At 39.7% G+C, this 18,033-nt stretch overlaps 1 protein-coding gene across 1 annotated transcript in view; it reads left to right on the top strand.

Annotated features, from left to right (window-relative positions):
• LOC309576606 (vesicle-associated membrane protein 2-like) overlaps nucleotides 1-6,886 on the top strand; it is a gene marked incomplete at its 5' end in the record, with an annotated part of 42,464 nt that extends 35,578 nt beyond the window's left edge. The window contains 3 exons of the mRNA XM_082288015.1: nucleotides 2,439-2,597; nucleotides 4,571-4,622; nucleotides 6,751-6,886. Coding sequence (XP_082144141.1) covers nucleotides 2,439-2,597; nucleotides 4,571-4,622; nucleotides 6,751-6,767 — 228 coding nt within the window. The 3' untranslated portion in view covers nucleotides 6,768-6,886. The remainder of the gene's footprint in view (nucleotides 1-2,438; nucleotides 2,598-4,570; nucleotides 4,623-6,750) is intronic.
• Between the last annotated feature and the right edge of the window lie 11,147 nt (nucleotides 6,887-18,033).

Genomic DNA, 18,033 nt, shown 5'->3' with positions numbered 1-18,033 from the left:
ATATCCAACTCACATGAATTTCTTAAGATGAGTTAAATGCACCTGTCAAAATGGGCTTTGTCTTTTTGAGAACCTTTTCTTTGCTGAAAATCTGGAACAGTGACTTTCTGGTCTTCCCCATTGTTGGTGCTCGGATGTGTTCACAACATCCTCTGGTTGCAGAAATGTCTAGACCACGTTCTCTCTTTATCTCTGATTTTCACATCCCACTAACTTTACTGACATTAGTGGAGTATTTCTTCCAGTGGGGAAAGGAATGTTACATTTTAGCTTTTGTCTTGGGTCAGAATAATGAAATAACCTTCTTGTCCTGAACATGTTACATCATGGTGGTCCTGTAATTGATTATGTGAGTGTTAGTAAAAGTAACTGTCCCTAAAAGATGAAAAATAATTGCCTTTTATGATCTAAAAATGAGTGATGCCTGTCAGATACATAGGGCTCTTCAAGTAGATCAGTAGAGATGGCATCAGTAAGGATAGTGAAGCCCTCCTTTGTGTTTAAGATACTCTGCATTCTGACACTTTTCACTCGGACACTTGAAAATCTGTCTTTTTGTGAAGATGATGACATAAGTTTGGCAGGAACTCTTGCCCAGTGTGAGGGGACAATGAGTAGCTCTTGGATTTGAGGACTATGTGGGTGAAATTCAGGGTTCGTGGGGGGTTTGCCTTCCATTTGAGAGAGAGGCTGCAGTTGATACGGGTTTGGAGCTGATAGCACGTGGTCAGCAGGTCCTTTTTAACAGGGAAATCACAATTATAAGAATGGCCGAGGGAGGCAAACCGGCCCTTCCAGCACTGTGCGGTCACTGGGGTGACGCTGGTTTGCAATACCGAAGGATCCGGGCTGGGAGCATGGCTTTGACCTTTCTCCCAGACCTTTTCCGGCTGTTTTCCTTCCGTGCCGTGCGGGGAAGTCACCCGTAGGTGGCAGCAGAGCCACGGGCAGCGCCGCTCCCCAGCCCGGCTTCGCAGGAAGCCTTGGGTCTGCATGAAACCACTGATCTTTTTAATGCTAGACTAATGCCCATATAGCATTTCAGGTATAGCTCTATTGGGTTTTCTCATCTGATTCCTCCAGACGTCGTAGAGCTTATTTTCTAAGGCCCAGGAAAACATTTATTTATTTGACAAAAATGAAATCTCATCTGGAACAAGTGTTCACTGCAGCCAGGTTAGATTCAGTAAGTAGTTCTGGAGGGGAAAAAACCATAAAAATTTAACTGAATGGGTAGGAAATAGTAGAGTATTTTGCTTCAGCATTTTCAAATAGTTTAAAATTTTCTCTCCAAATCATTGTACCATGTTAAAACTCAATTAAATACTAGCTGAGAAATTAATACTGTAAAAAATTATTATTATTTTATATGAAGTTAAATGCTTGGAAGGTTTTGGGTTGGAAAAGCAAGTAAGAAATTTGGATCGACCAAAACATTTCATTTTGGTTTAGGTTTGGTCGACAAGTGGAACAAATCTTTTGAGACTTCTGCTAGTCCTTTTAAAGATTCTTTCACTACCAATTTCATCTCACTGTATTTGAATAATGTATCTTTTAAATAATTCTGGATTTTTGCAGGTAATAGTTAAATCTTATTAAATATGTATAACATGGAATTCCTTTTTATAGAGTATGAGAATTTACAGATCATCAGCCTCATTCACTGCTAGAAAACTTGGACACAGCATTACTGAGGTAGTTACACTGTCTGACATTTGCATTAGTGGTGAATTTCTACAGGATTTCCATTTAGTTATTGGCTTGTTGGAAGAGGATTTTCATCTTACCCAAGGTATAAAATATATGTATGAACAGCCCTTACCTGTGGTGTACTGGCTGTGCAGTAAGGTGGCATGAACACTTTGCTACTCTTCAGGCTGAATTTGCTCAGGTAAAACATTCTTCTCCTCCTCCAGTTTCAAGCAGGACTTCAAATTATGGCTGAGAAGTCATCTTGCCCAAAAGATCTGCAGAATGAGAAAATTCTCTGGTGAGGAAATGCATACAGTTCCCTTTAGAGTGGCCTTTATCAAGATAATTTCTCTAGTTCAAGTAAGGAAGATATTAAAAGTATAAGGAAAATAATGGCTTGTTCTTAGTGATGTCAATCAAATTGTGGTATAGAGATCTTCATCAGGTTTTTGTATCTATGTAAAAGAAATCAAAAACTTTAATAAAACTAACTATGGTATTTCATGATGTCTCTTTATTTTCTACCTTTAAGAGCACCTGAGCACAGTGCAGCTGTGCTCACCTTGTTTTCACTGGGTGTGTTTCCATAGGCTGGGATTTTGAGGCACAGTTCAGGTAATGCCATCACACATCATAATGGCAAATGGCTGAGTTTAGGATGATGTGTGGTATTTCAGGGTGTGAACAGACAGGTGTCCTTCAGCTTTCCTGTGTGAGGAGTTTCACATGCGTCTGTGCCTTTGTAGGTGGTTGACATAATGAGAATGAACGTGGATAAGGTGCTGGAAAGAGACCAGAGGCTGTCGGAGCTTGACAACCGGGCAGATGCATTGCAAGCAGGTGCCTCACAGTTTGAGACCAGTGCAGCCAAACTGAAGAGGAAATACTGGTGGAAAAATTGCAAGGTAAGGAATATAAATTCTTGTTGAGAATCACTTCATGGCAGGAATTGCTTTCACTTGCATTTAGTGGGACTTTGCCTGCAGGATGGCACCTCTGAGTCATCTCTTCTTGTCAAGGCGAGAAAGAGGTGCCTTGACCTTGAGACTCCATAGGTCAAGCAACTTTGATCTTTACCAGAACCCATAATTTGTGCAGCATGTAAAATGTAGATACAATTTTTGGTGCTTCACCAGTGCCTTCAAATAGGGATGGGAAGGCATTCCATGTTGATTCATGTCAGTTCTCTGTGTGAATCGCAAAACCTGGTCAGGTGCAGTGAACTCTAGCAATGGGAGAAAAGAAGCTTTTTTCTTGTGGGGATCATCAGCCTTTTGATTTTCCTTCAGGATGGTAAACTATAAAAAATACCCCAAACTGGATTCCACAAATTGCTGTGAGAATGGAGGAAATTACAGTCTTTTATAAAGAGGGGCTGGTTAGGATAGAGCAGGACTTTCAGTGACCAGCTGCCTTCTCTGCTGTCTTCAAAGTCTAATCCTTTCCCAAGAGCAGAGGGAATCTCACTCTCCTTTGCTTTTTCAGACTTTCTCCAGTATTTGTGGATTTTGGACCCAGAAACTTCATTTCCTCTTACTCTTCTAAGACTCACGTCTTTGCTTCTTTCTACTCATGCACCGCCAACATGAACACTATGCCAAAAGTTCAGCTTCATTTCCATTTCTCAATACCAACTTTCCTGCTGACTACTTATGCCCACCCAAAATAAAACCACCTGTTCCTAAGGGAGAATGCCACATATATCCCTCACTAGCCTGTTGTCTGCTTTGTCTCTTCAATCCACAGTTCTATGAAATGTAAAGCAAGAAAAAATATTCTGGGTAAACCACATGTACAAACACTCCAGAAATAAAAGCATCTAGGTTAGAAATTCAACTGAGTAGGTCCTCTGGGCCTCTTTTATTCCTAGAAGTGCAGGCAGCAGGACTTTTGGGAGCTACAAGCACAGATTTTGAGTTACGTTCACCCATGTGACTGCAGTCATCAGAATGATCTGCACTACACTAGACCGTCAAACCTACCCTCATTCTCCTTTCCTCATTGTCCCTTCCTGCTTTATCCCGACAAACAATCTCCCCATCCTTCCTCTGGCTCCCAGTCTCTGGAAAGAGAGGGTAGAAATTAAAAAAAAAATCTCCTGCAAGCCAATGGTTGGCTCTGTCCTCCAGACACATGTTAGGAGGAATGAAGGCCTTGATTTGACATGCCCATGTTTGTTGTTTTTCAGTCTTACTACTCGCTGGGGTAATAATGGCAACTGGACTGCAGCATCCCTGGAGGGCTCGTTAGCTTTCAGTGAGTCTCAAGTGGGGGTTCTGAGCCACACAGCTCAGTGCTGCTGTGATCTGTGCACAGCTGCCTCTGCTCTACCTGTTCCTGGGGGAGCAGACTCCTGCTTTGCAATGAGCTATTTCCAGGAGAACGTGCTGGAAACTGTTCTGGCTAGCATGGGCTGCTTCTCCCAACAGCACAAGCATACAAAGCAGCACAAATAGCTGCTGGGCTTTAGACATCTCCAGCTGCCTCTTCACTGACTTCAGGAACATGGGGAAAAGGGATCAAATGACTCTGGTATAAAGTGGTACATGGCCATGTGTGACCCCAGCCACTGGAGTTGTTTTACTTTGGAAATTAACTTTTTCTTTATTGCTAGAAAAGGTTGAGGTTGGTCACTGCATCTTTAGCTGACAGGCAAGAACTGGCTAGCTTTGACAAGAGGCTATGTCCATTGTTGGTGGTCAGCTGGTTTTAAAATTGACACTAAATCTGGGGCCTTAACAAGTCTGTTGCAGTGAGTCTTTACAAGAGTTAAAAGTATGAGGAATGAGTCATTAAGTAAAAGCAAAAAAATTGAGGGGTTAATGTCTTTCATGTGAAAACCTGACTTTCTCTTTTTCTTATAACTTTCTTTTTATAGATGATGATCATCCTTGGTGTAGTATGCGCAGTCATTCTCATTATAATTATAAGTGAGTAATTCGTTTTCTCTTTTATCTATGATCTCAATGGCTTGTGACTTAAGAATGGCTGCTATATTAAAAACCAAAACAACAAAAAAAGGATATAAAATATTTAAACTGATTAATTTGTGAAATTTCCCTTCTAGTGTTATGCTTTTATAGTGAGAATTACTGCAAACTCCCTGGACACATATTGGCAGAATTTGTTGACATTTTAATGTTTTTTACATTAGCACGTTACATAACTTTCCCTAGGATTAAAAACTCTCCCTTTTTATATTTAAAGTAAGTTTTTATGCAGTCTCAGAGATCTTCCTTTCATTATGATGAGTGCCACAGTCCTGGTGTTTTCTACTAAGAACAGTAATTCTTGAAATACCTCATGCCTATAAAAAGAGGGTGAAGGCACACAGGCAAACAGGCATCTGATGAATTTTTAAAAGCATGTAGGTGCCTAGTTTCTACCATATCAGCTAGAATTTGAGATGTCAGTGTTTCTGAAGATCCTTTGGCATCTCGAATGCACAAATGTTGTTAAAAGATGGCCCAAAGTCTCACTGATTTCTTTTCTCAAAAGATCATCTCATTCCATGCAGTTGTTGTAGTAAAGTTAGCTATGAATGAATAATAGCAGTCGTGCTGCTTGGGACTCAGGGATCTTGTAATGACAGGAATTGAACATTTCATTTATGTAACCCTATGTTAGCAACAGCTGTTATGTGACATAACTGTAATATGGCATTAACTCCTAAAAGGGAGATTTCTTCAGCTGGGCAATCCAGGTAGTAACCCAGAAGAGATTCACCAGAAGGCTAGACCGTGGATGTGAGTTAATTCCCAGCTCTCAAATTACATGCCTCGTATTAAACATGTTTCCATTTTCCTCTGTTGCTCCTGTAAAGGAGGCTTACAGGATCACCTGTAAAAATGACTAAATGGAATGAGATACATGTGACAGTTTATTAGCCTTATGAACCATGGCACCAGCGTGACCCAGAATAATTCCAGGGTTTCGTAACACTGATACGGCAAGAATGGGAAATGGTTAGATATTAATTAACTATATTAACTGGGTACTCAAGGCAACTGGCTTCAAGAGAAAGACCGGCCCTTCTTCTGCAGCAACCAGACAAAAGAAGATGTGCAGCCATTGAACTAATTGCTGTGTATATACGCCTCATTGAGCATTATGTGATCTTAACAAGAAAGTAAAAAGCGGTCAAGATAGTTTGTAACTCCTCCATAGAAGTTAAGGCTGAACCATATATAAGTAAGAACATTGTTTCACTCCTGGTTTAAAGTGTTGAATGCCTGTCCTGGTAAGTTTAAAAAAAAAGACTGCAGGTTTGATATGGGTTAGGTTGAGTTTAGGGTATTTAATCACAAACTTGAGTGCCATATTGTTCAACCCAGGTCATGGCTCACCATAGTGAGATCTAGTACCAGGTCAGTGAGATCTAAGTGTACCTGTTGTTCAAATTATTTTTTCAGGCTATCTGATTCTTCTGTAGTAAGTGCCTAAAGGTTGCAGCTTCAGGAAGGACCCTGTGTATTTATCTCAATGCTGTATTTATTCACAGTAGCTCTCAAGTATATGTTTAAATCCTATAGACATCAAGCATCCAAGTGCTGTTAGACACAAGGCCTGCATGACTTTTCCAGTCCGGGATTTGAATGGGAACAAGATCATACCCTCCATGAGGGGTGGCTATAGATGCAGATAAGCTGAGCCATTCCTCACAGCAGCAAGCTACCATGGGTGGTGAAATGGCCCAAGCTGCCTGCTGGAGGAAGCAATACAACACATGGCTTTGCAGGTGTTGCTGGAGCTGGGGAAAGCAGATAACATCACTGTCAGTCCTTGCCCTTTCTCTCATTTGAGCCACAGTCTCCCCTGCTTTCTACTCCAGTTTCCCCTCCAAATTCCATTTGACACAGGAGGACCATCCCCATGTCTGCTAGAAAGGAATACTGTGTGCAAGACATGTCATGCTCCTTCAGCTAAGATGTGCTAAAGATGTTTGCAATTCTCTGACATCACACGCTTCTGTAAGATAAAGCACAACAGTAACTCTGTAATAACTGTTGGTTTTTGTCTTTTTTTTTAATCTTTCTTTCCTTCTGCTTCATTTCCCAGTTTATTTCTCCACTTGAAAAAGCAAAGAAGGAAGACTTGGCACAACTTTGTTCATATCAACCGACGATATCAGTGCTCCTTTGTTGAACTCCGCTTTTTAATTCCCGGTGTCTTGGGATTTTTGCTTGTAATAACCCATAAGCATTCAGTGTGGTGTATTTTGGAATTCTGTTGTTTCCACAAGAAACCGTACCAGCTAAATACTGCCAAGTAGTTCCATACACTGTCTAATCACTGTGTCTTAAAATGTGTATGCACTGACCTTCAGAAACTGTAGTATATGAAAAGCATCCTAAAACATCTCCGAATCAGAGAATGCAGCTGTGGGGAAGCTCCTGTTTAAAGGGACACTGTCAGGTGGATTGGACTCAAATCGAAGGTTGCAGCAAACATTAGGACCAAAATTCTCAATCTGAGCTCCTAAAGTTGGATGGCAAAATCCATTGTCAGATGTGTTTCTTACTCCCATTGAAGGAAGAGAGTGATACCTACAAGTATTCATGTAAGATATCACATTTCAATTTAGCCAACCAAACACAGATTTTTTTGAGATTAGATGTAGAATCCAAGTCTAAAAACATTGTCTACAGAAAATAAATAAGACTGGTTTATCATCTTTTATGGATTTAATTTTTTCCTTATGGAAAACACCTAATGGTGTTTGGAACAACCAAGATGGCCTCAATACAAAAGCCGGAAAGAATAAAAGCTGTATGACAACCAAAAAGCATTAGCTAGCACAGTCCTGAAAAAGCCAGGTGAAATGCAGAAGTGGTAATACAGGCATCACAAATTACTCAGAAACAGTCTCTTGCTAAAACCTCAAGGCACTGTTTGTCACGTTTCACAGGACATCTCTTGAATACTAATCCACAATAGTTAGGCCTGAACTTAAAGCACACGAGCAGCGCTGGTGCTGTCTGCGGCTTTCCAGCTCTGTTGTAGGAAGCTGCCTCTGCACCAGTTTGCAGAAATGGTCCCCGCTGTGAGGATCGTTCAAAAATCAGGAAGAAGGTAGGGGGGAACAGTGGAGAGAGGCTGAGAAAGGGAAGGGTGCCTAGCAAAGCTTTCCTGAAGAAGAAGAAGGAAGAGAAACACTGTTCAAAGTAGTGGTGTTAAAAAGCTTAAAAAAAAAAAAATTTAATTTGTGCATGTGGATAGTTCATAAACTAAAGTGTCATCTTTATAAAGTGCTCAGCTGAGATACCTATTATACTTAATTAATTTAAACTAACATTTGATGTAATTAAAAGAAATTATATATTGTGGCTTGAGAGAAAGTTCTTGTATGGTCTTGTGAATTTCTTGTTTCTTTCTTTTTAAAGCAGTGAATAGTTTAATCATCCTTAACCAAACTAAAAACGAATTAATCACATTTTGAACCAGGAAATTCAGAAAAGGGTCTTTTTAGGATAACTCCTTCAGAATTTCTAAAAAGAATTCATAGAATTTAAAACGTAATAATTTGGTGGGTTGGGGTTTTTTGTCTGCAATTTAATTAGGGAATAGAAACAGTGGTAATAGTAGTGTAAATATTCCCACTGTGGAGTATCTCTCTTGATACGGTTTTAGATTAAAAAAATGGATACCCTGAGCAGTTTGTTGCCGTGAATCTATATATAAATTGTGCTGAAGTAGAATTTTGCAGAGAGAATAAGTAATGATCAGTTGAAAGGTTCCAGTTGCATTCTCCCCTAAATATTTATTACTTTATAGTCATGCGTACTGCTTCATATCATTAAGTCATCAGTGGCTCCAGTCTTAATGAAGCTGAATATTCAAAGTTACTAATTTGATCCTGGACTCCCTGGTATGCCCTGTTCACTTCAGTCCTTCAGCTGGGTGAGAATATAAACAATTCTGAAATCCTCATGGGTCAGACAAAAATCATAGGGATGATGAAAGGCCTGACTCCATGAGGTGACACACCTGAGTGCTAAGTATAATTGAGCTTTCACTGGTAGAGGAATAAGCCATCCAACTTCAGGACCCTTTTAAACTGCGAAGATAATTGGATAGCTGATACGAAAGAATTATCTCCTAAGAGTGAGACCCTGCCACCCACACCCATGTTGAGCGTGGTGTCCTCACAGAGCTTCTCGACTGAAAAGACTGATGAGATGAAGATAGCTTTCACTGGAGGTGGTGCAATCAGTAAGGTGATATGCTGATACTGAGCCTTAATGTAGATGTTCCTTCTCCTCTGAGAGGCTGAACTGAGTACTCAGCTGATAGGACTGCAAATACACATTAAATCGTTTGAATCCTCTAGCTACAACCATGCAAAGCTCCCAAATGAAACTGTAGTGAAAGTGCTGTGAGGATGCAAAGCTTACATCCTCCCAGCTAATGTAGTTCAAGCAAGTTAATAATCAAAGTGGGACCTTTAGGTGAGAGTGGAGAATAGAAATTGCTCTTTGTGGAATGTGGACCCATTCTCTCTCAAAACTGTAACGAATGGGGGTGACTGCTAAATGTTAGTGAGACTTTGCAAGGAAGAGTTAAGAAATCTACCTTCTAGTGGGTTGTAGAATGTTTGTGAAGAGACTATTTCCTCCTGTGTGGTAATGAAATATGATAAATTAATATGTTTAACTTTTCAAAGTTGTTTGCCCACAGTGTGCTTGTGAATGCTGAATGTTTGCTACTGCTTGTGCCATGGTGGTTGGTTGTAATTGGTAAGATAAACCATGTAACCTTTCTAATTCAGCCCAGGAAGCATGAACAAGTGTGTCTTTCCCAGAGCTCAACTGCTCTTGCAGAGGGTTAAATCTTCAGCAAGGAGAGTATGGTAATATCGAACTGTTCAGGGTCATAGATTGTGCAACAGCATCACATATGTGCAGACTGGTGCAGAGGACAATCTGTATAAACACAGTTGGAGATCTTATTTGTGTTGAAGCCAGGATTGATTGCATTCAACTCGCTGCTCCTACATTTTAAATGTCCGTGCAGTTACAACTGCCTGACTGTAAATTTTCCATGAAGAGGTTAAGCCATTCTTGATCAGTCACCACTGATTAGAATTTCAGCTCCTGCTTTGCACCACTGACTGCTGCCTAGGCTCTTCCCTTGGGCTGGTAAAACATCACAAAAGGGCTTCCCTTTGACTCCGTAGCAAATCCTCAGGGCACTCCAAGGCCATTGCTTTCTGACTGCCACCTTGGGGACCAAACTGAAGACTCTTCTGGCTGGAAACAATGCTTTTGGTATCTTTATCCAGAATTAGGCATTGTTTGAGACCTGCATATTCCATCCTTATAAGAAGCTCTTCCTCTGCTTTCTGGACCACAGCTGTACTTCTCAGAGGCTGTATAGCAGGAGATGCCCTTCACACAGAGCATAGCTGAAAGGAAGTGGTTAACAGCTGGTCCGTGCCTGTACCATGGCTGCTGCTTGGCTTGTCAATGATTGTACATCAGCTCCTGAGCTTGAACAAGTGTTATTTGCACCCTCTATCAACAGGCTAGTGAGGTCCTGCTTGGGCATTACACTTCCTCTCAAATTTAGCTCACGTTACAGTAACACAGATGTGGCTTTAAACCTGAAAACATTGTTGCACATAACTTGGCAGGAAAACTTAGTGTGGAAGCCCTAACGACGTACTTGACCCGATTTTCAGTTGACAACATTATGTAACAGCACAGTCAATCCAACACAGTCAAACCTAATCCAATACTATTAGAAGGAGGATGGAAGAATTTGATAAAGATTCTGAATGTAACCTGGAGTCTGTAAGACAAGGAGTGATTTAGAAATGTAGTCATTTTTAAAGCTGGCACTTCCATTTTGTTGGAACCTGCATGATGTTAGCCCTGGGAACAGTTCAGGCAAGTAAAATATTTGGCTTTTTTCTTTTTATATAGTGATCTGCAATAAGTGACTTAAACACTCTCAGTGATGGAAGAGCAGGACATTATTGTCTGTGCAAGGATTGAATTAGAACAGCCTAAATCTGTTATGCTTTTGTCTGAGTAGCAAGACCTTTTAAAATTCTACTGTTTCTCTGTCACTAGTCCTTTGACAGGGCTTCACCTAACTTTAATTTTATGAGCAGCTGGACTACTTCTTGTCTGAATACAATGGATTTTAGCTCTTAAGAGCAAGTTCTTGACTTGGCATCGGTATTAGAACATACCTGCAAAATGGTGATGTCTGCTTCTCAGAAGTGCAACTACCATGGGAGACTCAAACTTCAGGAACTTTTAGAAGCTCGATGTTACTCAGCTCTTTGATGCTTTTACAGAGTGAATTTTCTCTATTCCATGGGAGATTATCCACACAGTGGGAATATGTATGATCTATTATTTTTTTTATGAGAGCACCTTGATTGCATGTTGGTGAGAGACCTTTACAAATAACCTAAAGAGCACTTGGGTATGATCCAGGATTTAGATCTCAACCCTGCTTCTCCTGCCCTTTAAACGGGGAAGAGGGCTGAACCAGCAGCCATGTAAGGCACTGGGGTCCCTCCCAATGTACACAGTGAGTATGAGAAAGGTCTCAAAGTCTCTATGATCTGGATTTGCATCCTGACCTGAACTAACAGATCATAACCTTTGGGCCCTCTATGTAGTCAGAAGACTGAGATGCTCTTCCAGCCAGTTCTTCCTCATCTCATTTAGGTCCCTGTTGCTAGACAAGATACATTTGAGCCAGAGAAAGCAAAAGCACCCTCAAATTAGCTTCTTTAAAAGCAAAATTTAAAAGGCTGAAGAAAGTAGTTTGAAAAAAATGAATTGTAGCTAGAGAAATTACTGCCTGAAGGTTTCTCAAATGGTAACATTATTGTCAGGAGGGATACTAGATTGGGATGTATGAAACAACCAAACCTCACACCAGTTGTTCTTTCTCCGTCTGGTCTCCTTCAGAAATACTTCTCTATTCCACTTCAAGAAAGGATTTTGTTTTCCTCTTCAGGTAATTTCCCTTCCTTAGTTCATTAATGTATGTCTCAATTGATGTGCTCAGTAGTTTTCTTCTCCATTGAGAACTGTAAGACTCTCTGCCTTTAAACACATGCATAAAAAGAGATCTCAGCCACCCGAGGAGTTTACCTTCCTTCCTGGTGCACTGACATTTAAAAGCTACATCTTAGAATAAAGCAGAAAAACTGTGGCAGTCTGGTTACATGCAGTTTTGGTGGAGCAAACACTTGATTATTCAACAATGAGTCATTCCTGCAGTAACCTCATTCTGTCATGACTGTATCACATCTGCTAACTCTCCAAAGCAAAAACCATAACCTGCACTGGTTTCAAACATGAATACAGCCTCATGGTTTGCACATAACACTCTATTCAACCAAAGAAGCCATGTGCTATAAGTTTAAAAGGGCAAAGTACTTGTTCTCAAAGAGAAAATATCATAGAGAACAACAAAGACAATTATAAAAAAACCTTCTCCATTCTTTAGCTCTTCTCACAGTGTCTGGCTTATCCATTATTCTTCAAGTCTCTTTCTGTTCTCTTAGAAAGCCTTTGTGGTTTTGGAGGTAGTGTATTTGGAACACGGTATATTGGGGCTAGCGTTGTTCTGCCCTCTCGGTTGACTCCCTGCCTCCTGCCATAGTGTCACTGTTGCCCTCAGCCAGAGCTCAGACAGGCCTTGGGTGAAGCAGAACTTCCTCCCCATAATGCCCAACTCTCCTCAAACCATCCTCCACTCTTGCAGGTGGTTGAGAACACCTGAGGCAGAATATGGCTCTTGGGTCTTAATTTGGTTCAAAATTATGTGATACAAAAGAAGGCTAAACAACAGCATTTTTGCTATACGACTTTAAATTGTAACACTGGAATTTGAATTAAATTTTTTTAACAGTTCTTGTAACAGTAATTTCATTAGTTTTGTTGGAAAGAGGAAACAGCAAATAAGGATATTGTGCTAATTACAATATAGTAAATTGGGAAATGGTCCAAGTGAAATATCACTAACATTCAGTAACCTCCTTTTTATAAGTGACTCTACCTAAGAGCACCTCTTTTATATAAAAATTAAGCAGTGCTTGTCTATTAAATTCAAATACTTTAAATGAACTATGACAGATGGTAGATTTTTTTTCCTGGACAATGTGGGAGATACATGCAGGCAGGCTGGTGTAGCATTTTTTGCAGAGAGCACCATTTGGGGTATTCTATGCCAAGACATGGGGCTGCTGCCAGCTGCAGAAGTGGTCAAGGACTTAAGTCAAATCAGGACTGGTGCAGTAAAGATAAAGACTGAATGTCCTCTTTGTCCTAGAGCAGTTTGGTCTCAGTAATGGAATCTTCATGATGCAACATAATTATTTGGGTTACCCTTGATCCACTCCAGTATCTGTGCTTCTCCACCTATAAATGGTCTAAGGTGAGGATGGAAAATCCCTTTGCTGAATCCATTACATTCCTGTCACATATATATATATATGAACACATGGTGGTGGCCTGAGCTTTTTGTAATGAAAAGTTTAAAAGAATTAAATCAGTTTTTCCCCCTGATACATTGCAGGTTTGTTTGAAGTAAAACTAAATAATGGCAACTGCAATTATTTTCTTTGTAAGATCAAGGATTGAGATAGTGCATATAATGGACCTACAAACTCATGATGCACAATGCATAATTTTTTTCAGAAGTTTGGCTATTAATATTTATAGTATTGATCTGAAAGTTTGCTAAAATTTCTTTATTAATGAAAGTAGTCTTGGCTGGAACCAAAAATTCAGTGATCAGCATGACTACCATGGCACTAACAAGCTACCAAATAATGCAAGTTTAACCCTTCATGAAACCCAAAGGGAAAAAATATTTTGAATAAAAGTAGAAATGTATGGGAAAGACTATGGGTATAAAGTTTAACCATTACTTATTTAAGTATTATTTAAGCAATTGCCAGCTATAAAAATAGTCAAATAATATAATTAGAAAATAATAATTACAAAATAATTATAAAATAATTAGCTTTCAAAGCCTAACTATAGATTAAATAATATTTTTTCTCATTAGAAAAGCTAGCTTCAATCTATGTTCCATCTACTTTTTCCCCAGACAATAAAATGCTAATGTTGCTATGACACACTCACAGGTCTGCACAATAAAATGTTACAGATAGCACACTACTTGTCATGAAAATGTCTTGTAAATGAAACATCCTCCCTCCCCCAGCCATAAACCTGGTAAAATATTACTCACATTAGGTTTATCAGCATCACTGAAAGATTAGAAATTAGTACCTCCTACTCAAGAGTGGGACTTAAAAACATGCTTTGTCTGTTGCAAAAATACATTCTGAGGGGGAAGCACCAACTGTGTAGAGGTTAAATTTTTATTTGACAACTCCTGTTCTTTTTTCCTTCCCCTTTCCAAAGGAAGTGCTTATATATGTATACAGGCATTTGCCATTTAGGCGAGATATTCTCCTTCCAAGTATGAAAGAGATGAAACAGCCAGTATCTACTGTGAGCAAACCTTTAGTTTGTTTTGCAAAATAAAAAGTTCTCTAAGTGGCAATAGATGAACTCTTATTATAAACTTGTTATGCTCATTGCAGGAAATGAGTTCATAGCCAGCTAATTAGTATTTTCCTTAATGACTTATGCTTGAGTCTTAACACAGAAGAGCAGCCTCTGGAGGTGTTTATGTAATCAATTCAGCACTGTAGTATCTCACACTCGCCAGCCTGGAGTGAGGAGCAAGGCGTGCCCTGTTCTGGAAGTGACTTCAACATGTGCCTAAGCATATAGTGAATTTCTATTTTCTGTTTAACACAACAAAAACCCCTCATTTGTCCTTGCTAAATCCAGGCCTGATATGTTCTAATTCAGAAGAGGAAAAACCTTTCATCTGAATGAGAAAAACATTAGGGAGAAAAGGACCCCTGGGGATGCCTGGTCTGATGTCCTGCTCGAAGTAGGGCTGCCTTTGAGGTTGGATCAGGTTGTACAGGTATTGTCTTGATGAGTTCTGAAAATCTCCAAGGCCCTTGACTCCACAACAAATTCTGTCATTGGGTATGTTCAATGCCCTACCAAGGCTGATAAAAGTGCAGGAAACACCTTTGTAAGTGCATGTGGTTTGTGTTTTTGCCTTTTTTTTTGGTTGCACATTTATCTGATTAGAATAAAATTCAGATCTAGTGGAAGCAAGTGCAAGCCCCCTTTTTTCAAAGGACTTCCACTGACATCAAGAAATTTTTTCTTTCTTGTTGCCATTGGTCTAAGCCAGATCATGCTGAGGATATCAATGCATTCTCTCTCCTCTGAGTGTGTGAAGCCTACTTCTCTGACCGTGAAACTGGGAATAGGCATAGAATCAGGTCCAGAACATCTGGTGAAGTCTTGTTCTGTATTGTCTGAGGTCAGTGACACAATCCTGAGTGGCTATTCAGTTACTAGACTGGCACCAAAGAAAGAAGAGGATTTACTGAGATTACTCTTTCTCCTCACAAGTCACCTTGGCAATACCACACCTGTTTCAAATGCTGATGGAATGGCAGTGCAAAATAAAAACCTTTCTTCTACCTCTTTCCCTGTAATTCTTCAAGCTTTACTTCCTGTAATAGGAATAATCAGAAATAAGTTTTCAGTTGCCCTTTTAAAAACCCAAACCCCAGACCAAAGGTCTAACTGCATTCTTTTAAGGGCCACACAGTGGTGTTAAGCTATGTAGTAATACACTCAGAAAGGACCTGAAAGTCTGTGCTGAGAATAGCATCTCTCACCTCATAGACTCAGCTGTACTGAGCAAGGAGTTGTGATTTGTGCCTCTACAGAAAACAATCCATTTGCACCTTATTGGAACTATCTGGAGAGGAAAAATAATGCTGTGGAGACCAGGACATTTCTTAAAGTGCTTTACCTGGAGGTCAGTGGAATTTCATTTATAAATGATAGAATGCATGCATTTTGATGCTGAAATTGTGATGACTTACAAAGTTTGATATTACTGTACTTTTTTGTGAACAGTGATTTTTTTGAAGTGGTGAACATATTTTCCAAGAATATCGTAGACATTTGTAACATGTATGTTTGTGCCAATAAATCTTGTTTTAAGAAGTTCGGGTTTGTATCATTCTCTTCCCAATACACACAGTTTAAGGACAGTTGAGCAGCTTCAGCTTTCCCTCTCTGTGTTAAGTATGGGAGACTTCTAGAAATGAAGATTTTCTAATTCACACTGAGTTTTTACATGTTCAGTGTAATAGAAAAAAAAAAAGCATCACTGTTGTATAAACAGTAATGAACCCTGTACAAAAATATACAATCATTAACAAATTGTGAATAGGAGCAGATGAGAAAATGTATTTAGTGCATTTGACAATATTCTTAATTTTCTTAATGGTAACATGGGTTTTCCTTTAATAGGGCATGGTTAACTCAGGGAACTCAATGCCACGAAATACTGTTAGTTCACCAATTTGGTGTACGTTGGACAGTTTTTAGATGAAGAAAGAAGGGTTTTCAGTGAGAGGAATACAGACTCTCTTGCAGGGTCCTCTTCTGCCTTAACTTGAAGCAGCTGGTGCTGGCCACTTGCGTGATGGATTAATGGGGCATGGTAACTGTTGCCACGGTTATTCCTAATGAACAATTAAGCCCTTTGAAGGGACAAGAGTTGGAAGCTGCTTTTCTCCCCTTCCTAGCGCCTACATCTAAATTTTAAATTGCATAAGCATCACAGTAACTCCCGGGTAGCTCCACACCTTCAATGCACTCGGGGCATTATTCAACAACTCTAATTTTGTTGCAAATGGTCTCAGAACACATAAAAGGCACATTATTGTCTCTCCCCACCCCAAACCCAGGTAATGTCAAGATGCCTTTTTGTATGAAGGTTCTTTATTAGCAAAACTATAGATTTGTCTTTGCTAACTCAGTGCACCTGGCAATCAGTTGAAGACACTTTTGTCTAAAAGGAGGAGCTGGGACAAAGCAATCACTGATTTCATACATTGCACATTCTGGTCTATGTGAAATAGCAAATAAGGACCAAGTGAGAAAGTGAATTATGTTGACTGGTGCATGTGAACATGATATTAGAGAACACAGGAAGCTGATCAAAGCCAAAGTGAGGCTTATTAAGAGAGTACAATGGGCTGATGCTCCACTAGCACTCTTACAGCAAGGTTGCGTAATTAGCTCAGTTTTATTGAAAAAAATCCCAATTTCTGACTTTTGAGCTTACACAGAATTCTAGAAAATGACAAAACCAAGTGAAAATGAAGTTATGTTTAAAATAATGGAGATATTTAGATGGATATGGAAGAATCAGTAAGATTATATGAAAAATCTATCTTTCATTCTGGTCAGATAGATTTGCATAGTTCATGACAGTTCAGGGAGCAGAAAGAAGAACTGCTTCCTAGGGGTTATTAAACTATGTGGGGTGACGAACTCCTGGGACATGCATATGCTTTGGAAAGTCAATACCAGATAGTTCAAAGACAAAACAATCCTTGAAGTGACTGCCTACACACTTTGCTTTGTAAGCTGAAGGTCCTGAAGGTAAGTGAATGAATACGATACTTGTAAGTACTTTTGACAGTTTTAAAATTTAAAAAAAAAGTCTCACATGACTAAAGATGGTCAAAACTGCAATCTGAGAAGAAAAGTTGGCAAACTGCTTGAGTTCCATATGAAAGAAAGGCAGTGGTAACTACTAGAGAGCCAAGCCAGCTCTTTTTGCTTTCCCAGGAGTTTTTAGTCTAGGGGAAAATTACCTTGTAACACCGCCTGTGGTTGGGCAGCTCCAATCAAAAGCTCTTACCACGCCAAGGTAACCATGAAGAGAACATTTTACTAGGGGAATTTCCTGGCACAGACTTATTACACTTTTAAGGCAGTTTTTATAATGATTCTGCAGAAGTAACACCCTTGTCTTCTCCTTTATCATCTGAACAGTGTAATTATAATTCAACAGCTGTTGGCTGACTGCTTTACAAAGGCAAGTAAAGCCTGGTGTTTCTACATTCTGTAGGCCATAAAGCAGATTTACTCTGCAGAATGTAGTCAGTGGGTTTGATAATTTGACTTCTAGTACTTATCTAATGACTGGCAGGTTGTTCTTTTTACTAGGAAATGTACAATACAACATCAAGCTATTTACATCTTCCCTGGCTTAGCCTAGAAAACACCTGCTCCATGGTCCAGTTTCACCAGGAGCTGGAAAGGCTTCCCAATACCATACAGTGCATGCTTCTGTGATATAATCTGTAGTAATCCATAATGACAGTGCACTGAAAGAGCTGGCTAGATCAGGGGTGTTGCCAGCACCATACAGCCCTGCACCAATCCAGGTTTTGTTAAACTT

Source organism: Coloeus monedula (genome assembly GCF_965178545.1).
Source record: "Coloeus monedula genome assembly, chromosome: 10".
Lineage (NCBI taxonomy): Eukaryota > Metazoa > Chordata > Aves > Passeriformes > Corvidae > Coloeus > Coloeus monedula.
The sequence above is the reverse complement of the archived record's forward strand: the minus strand, read 5'-3'. Positions and strand labels throughout refer to the sequence as shown.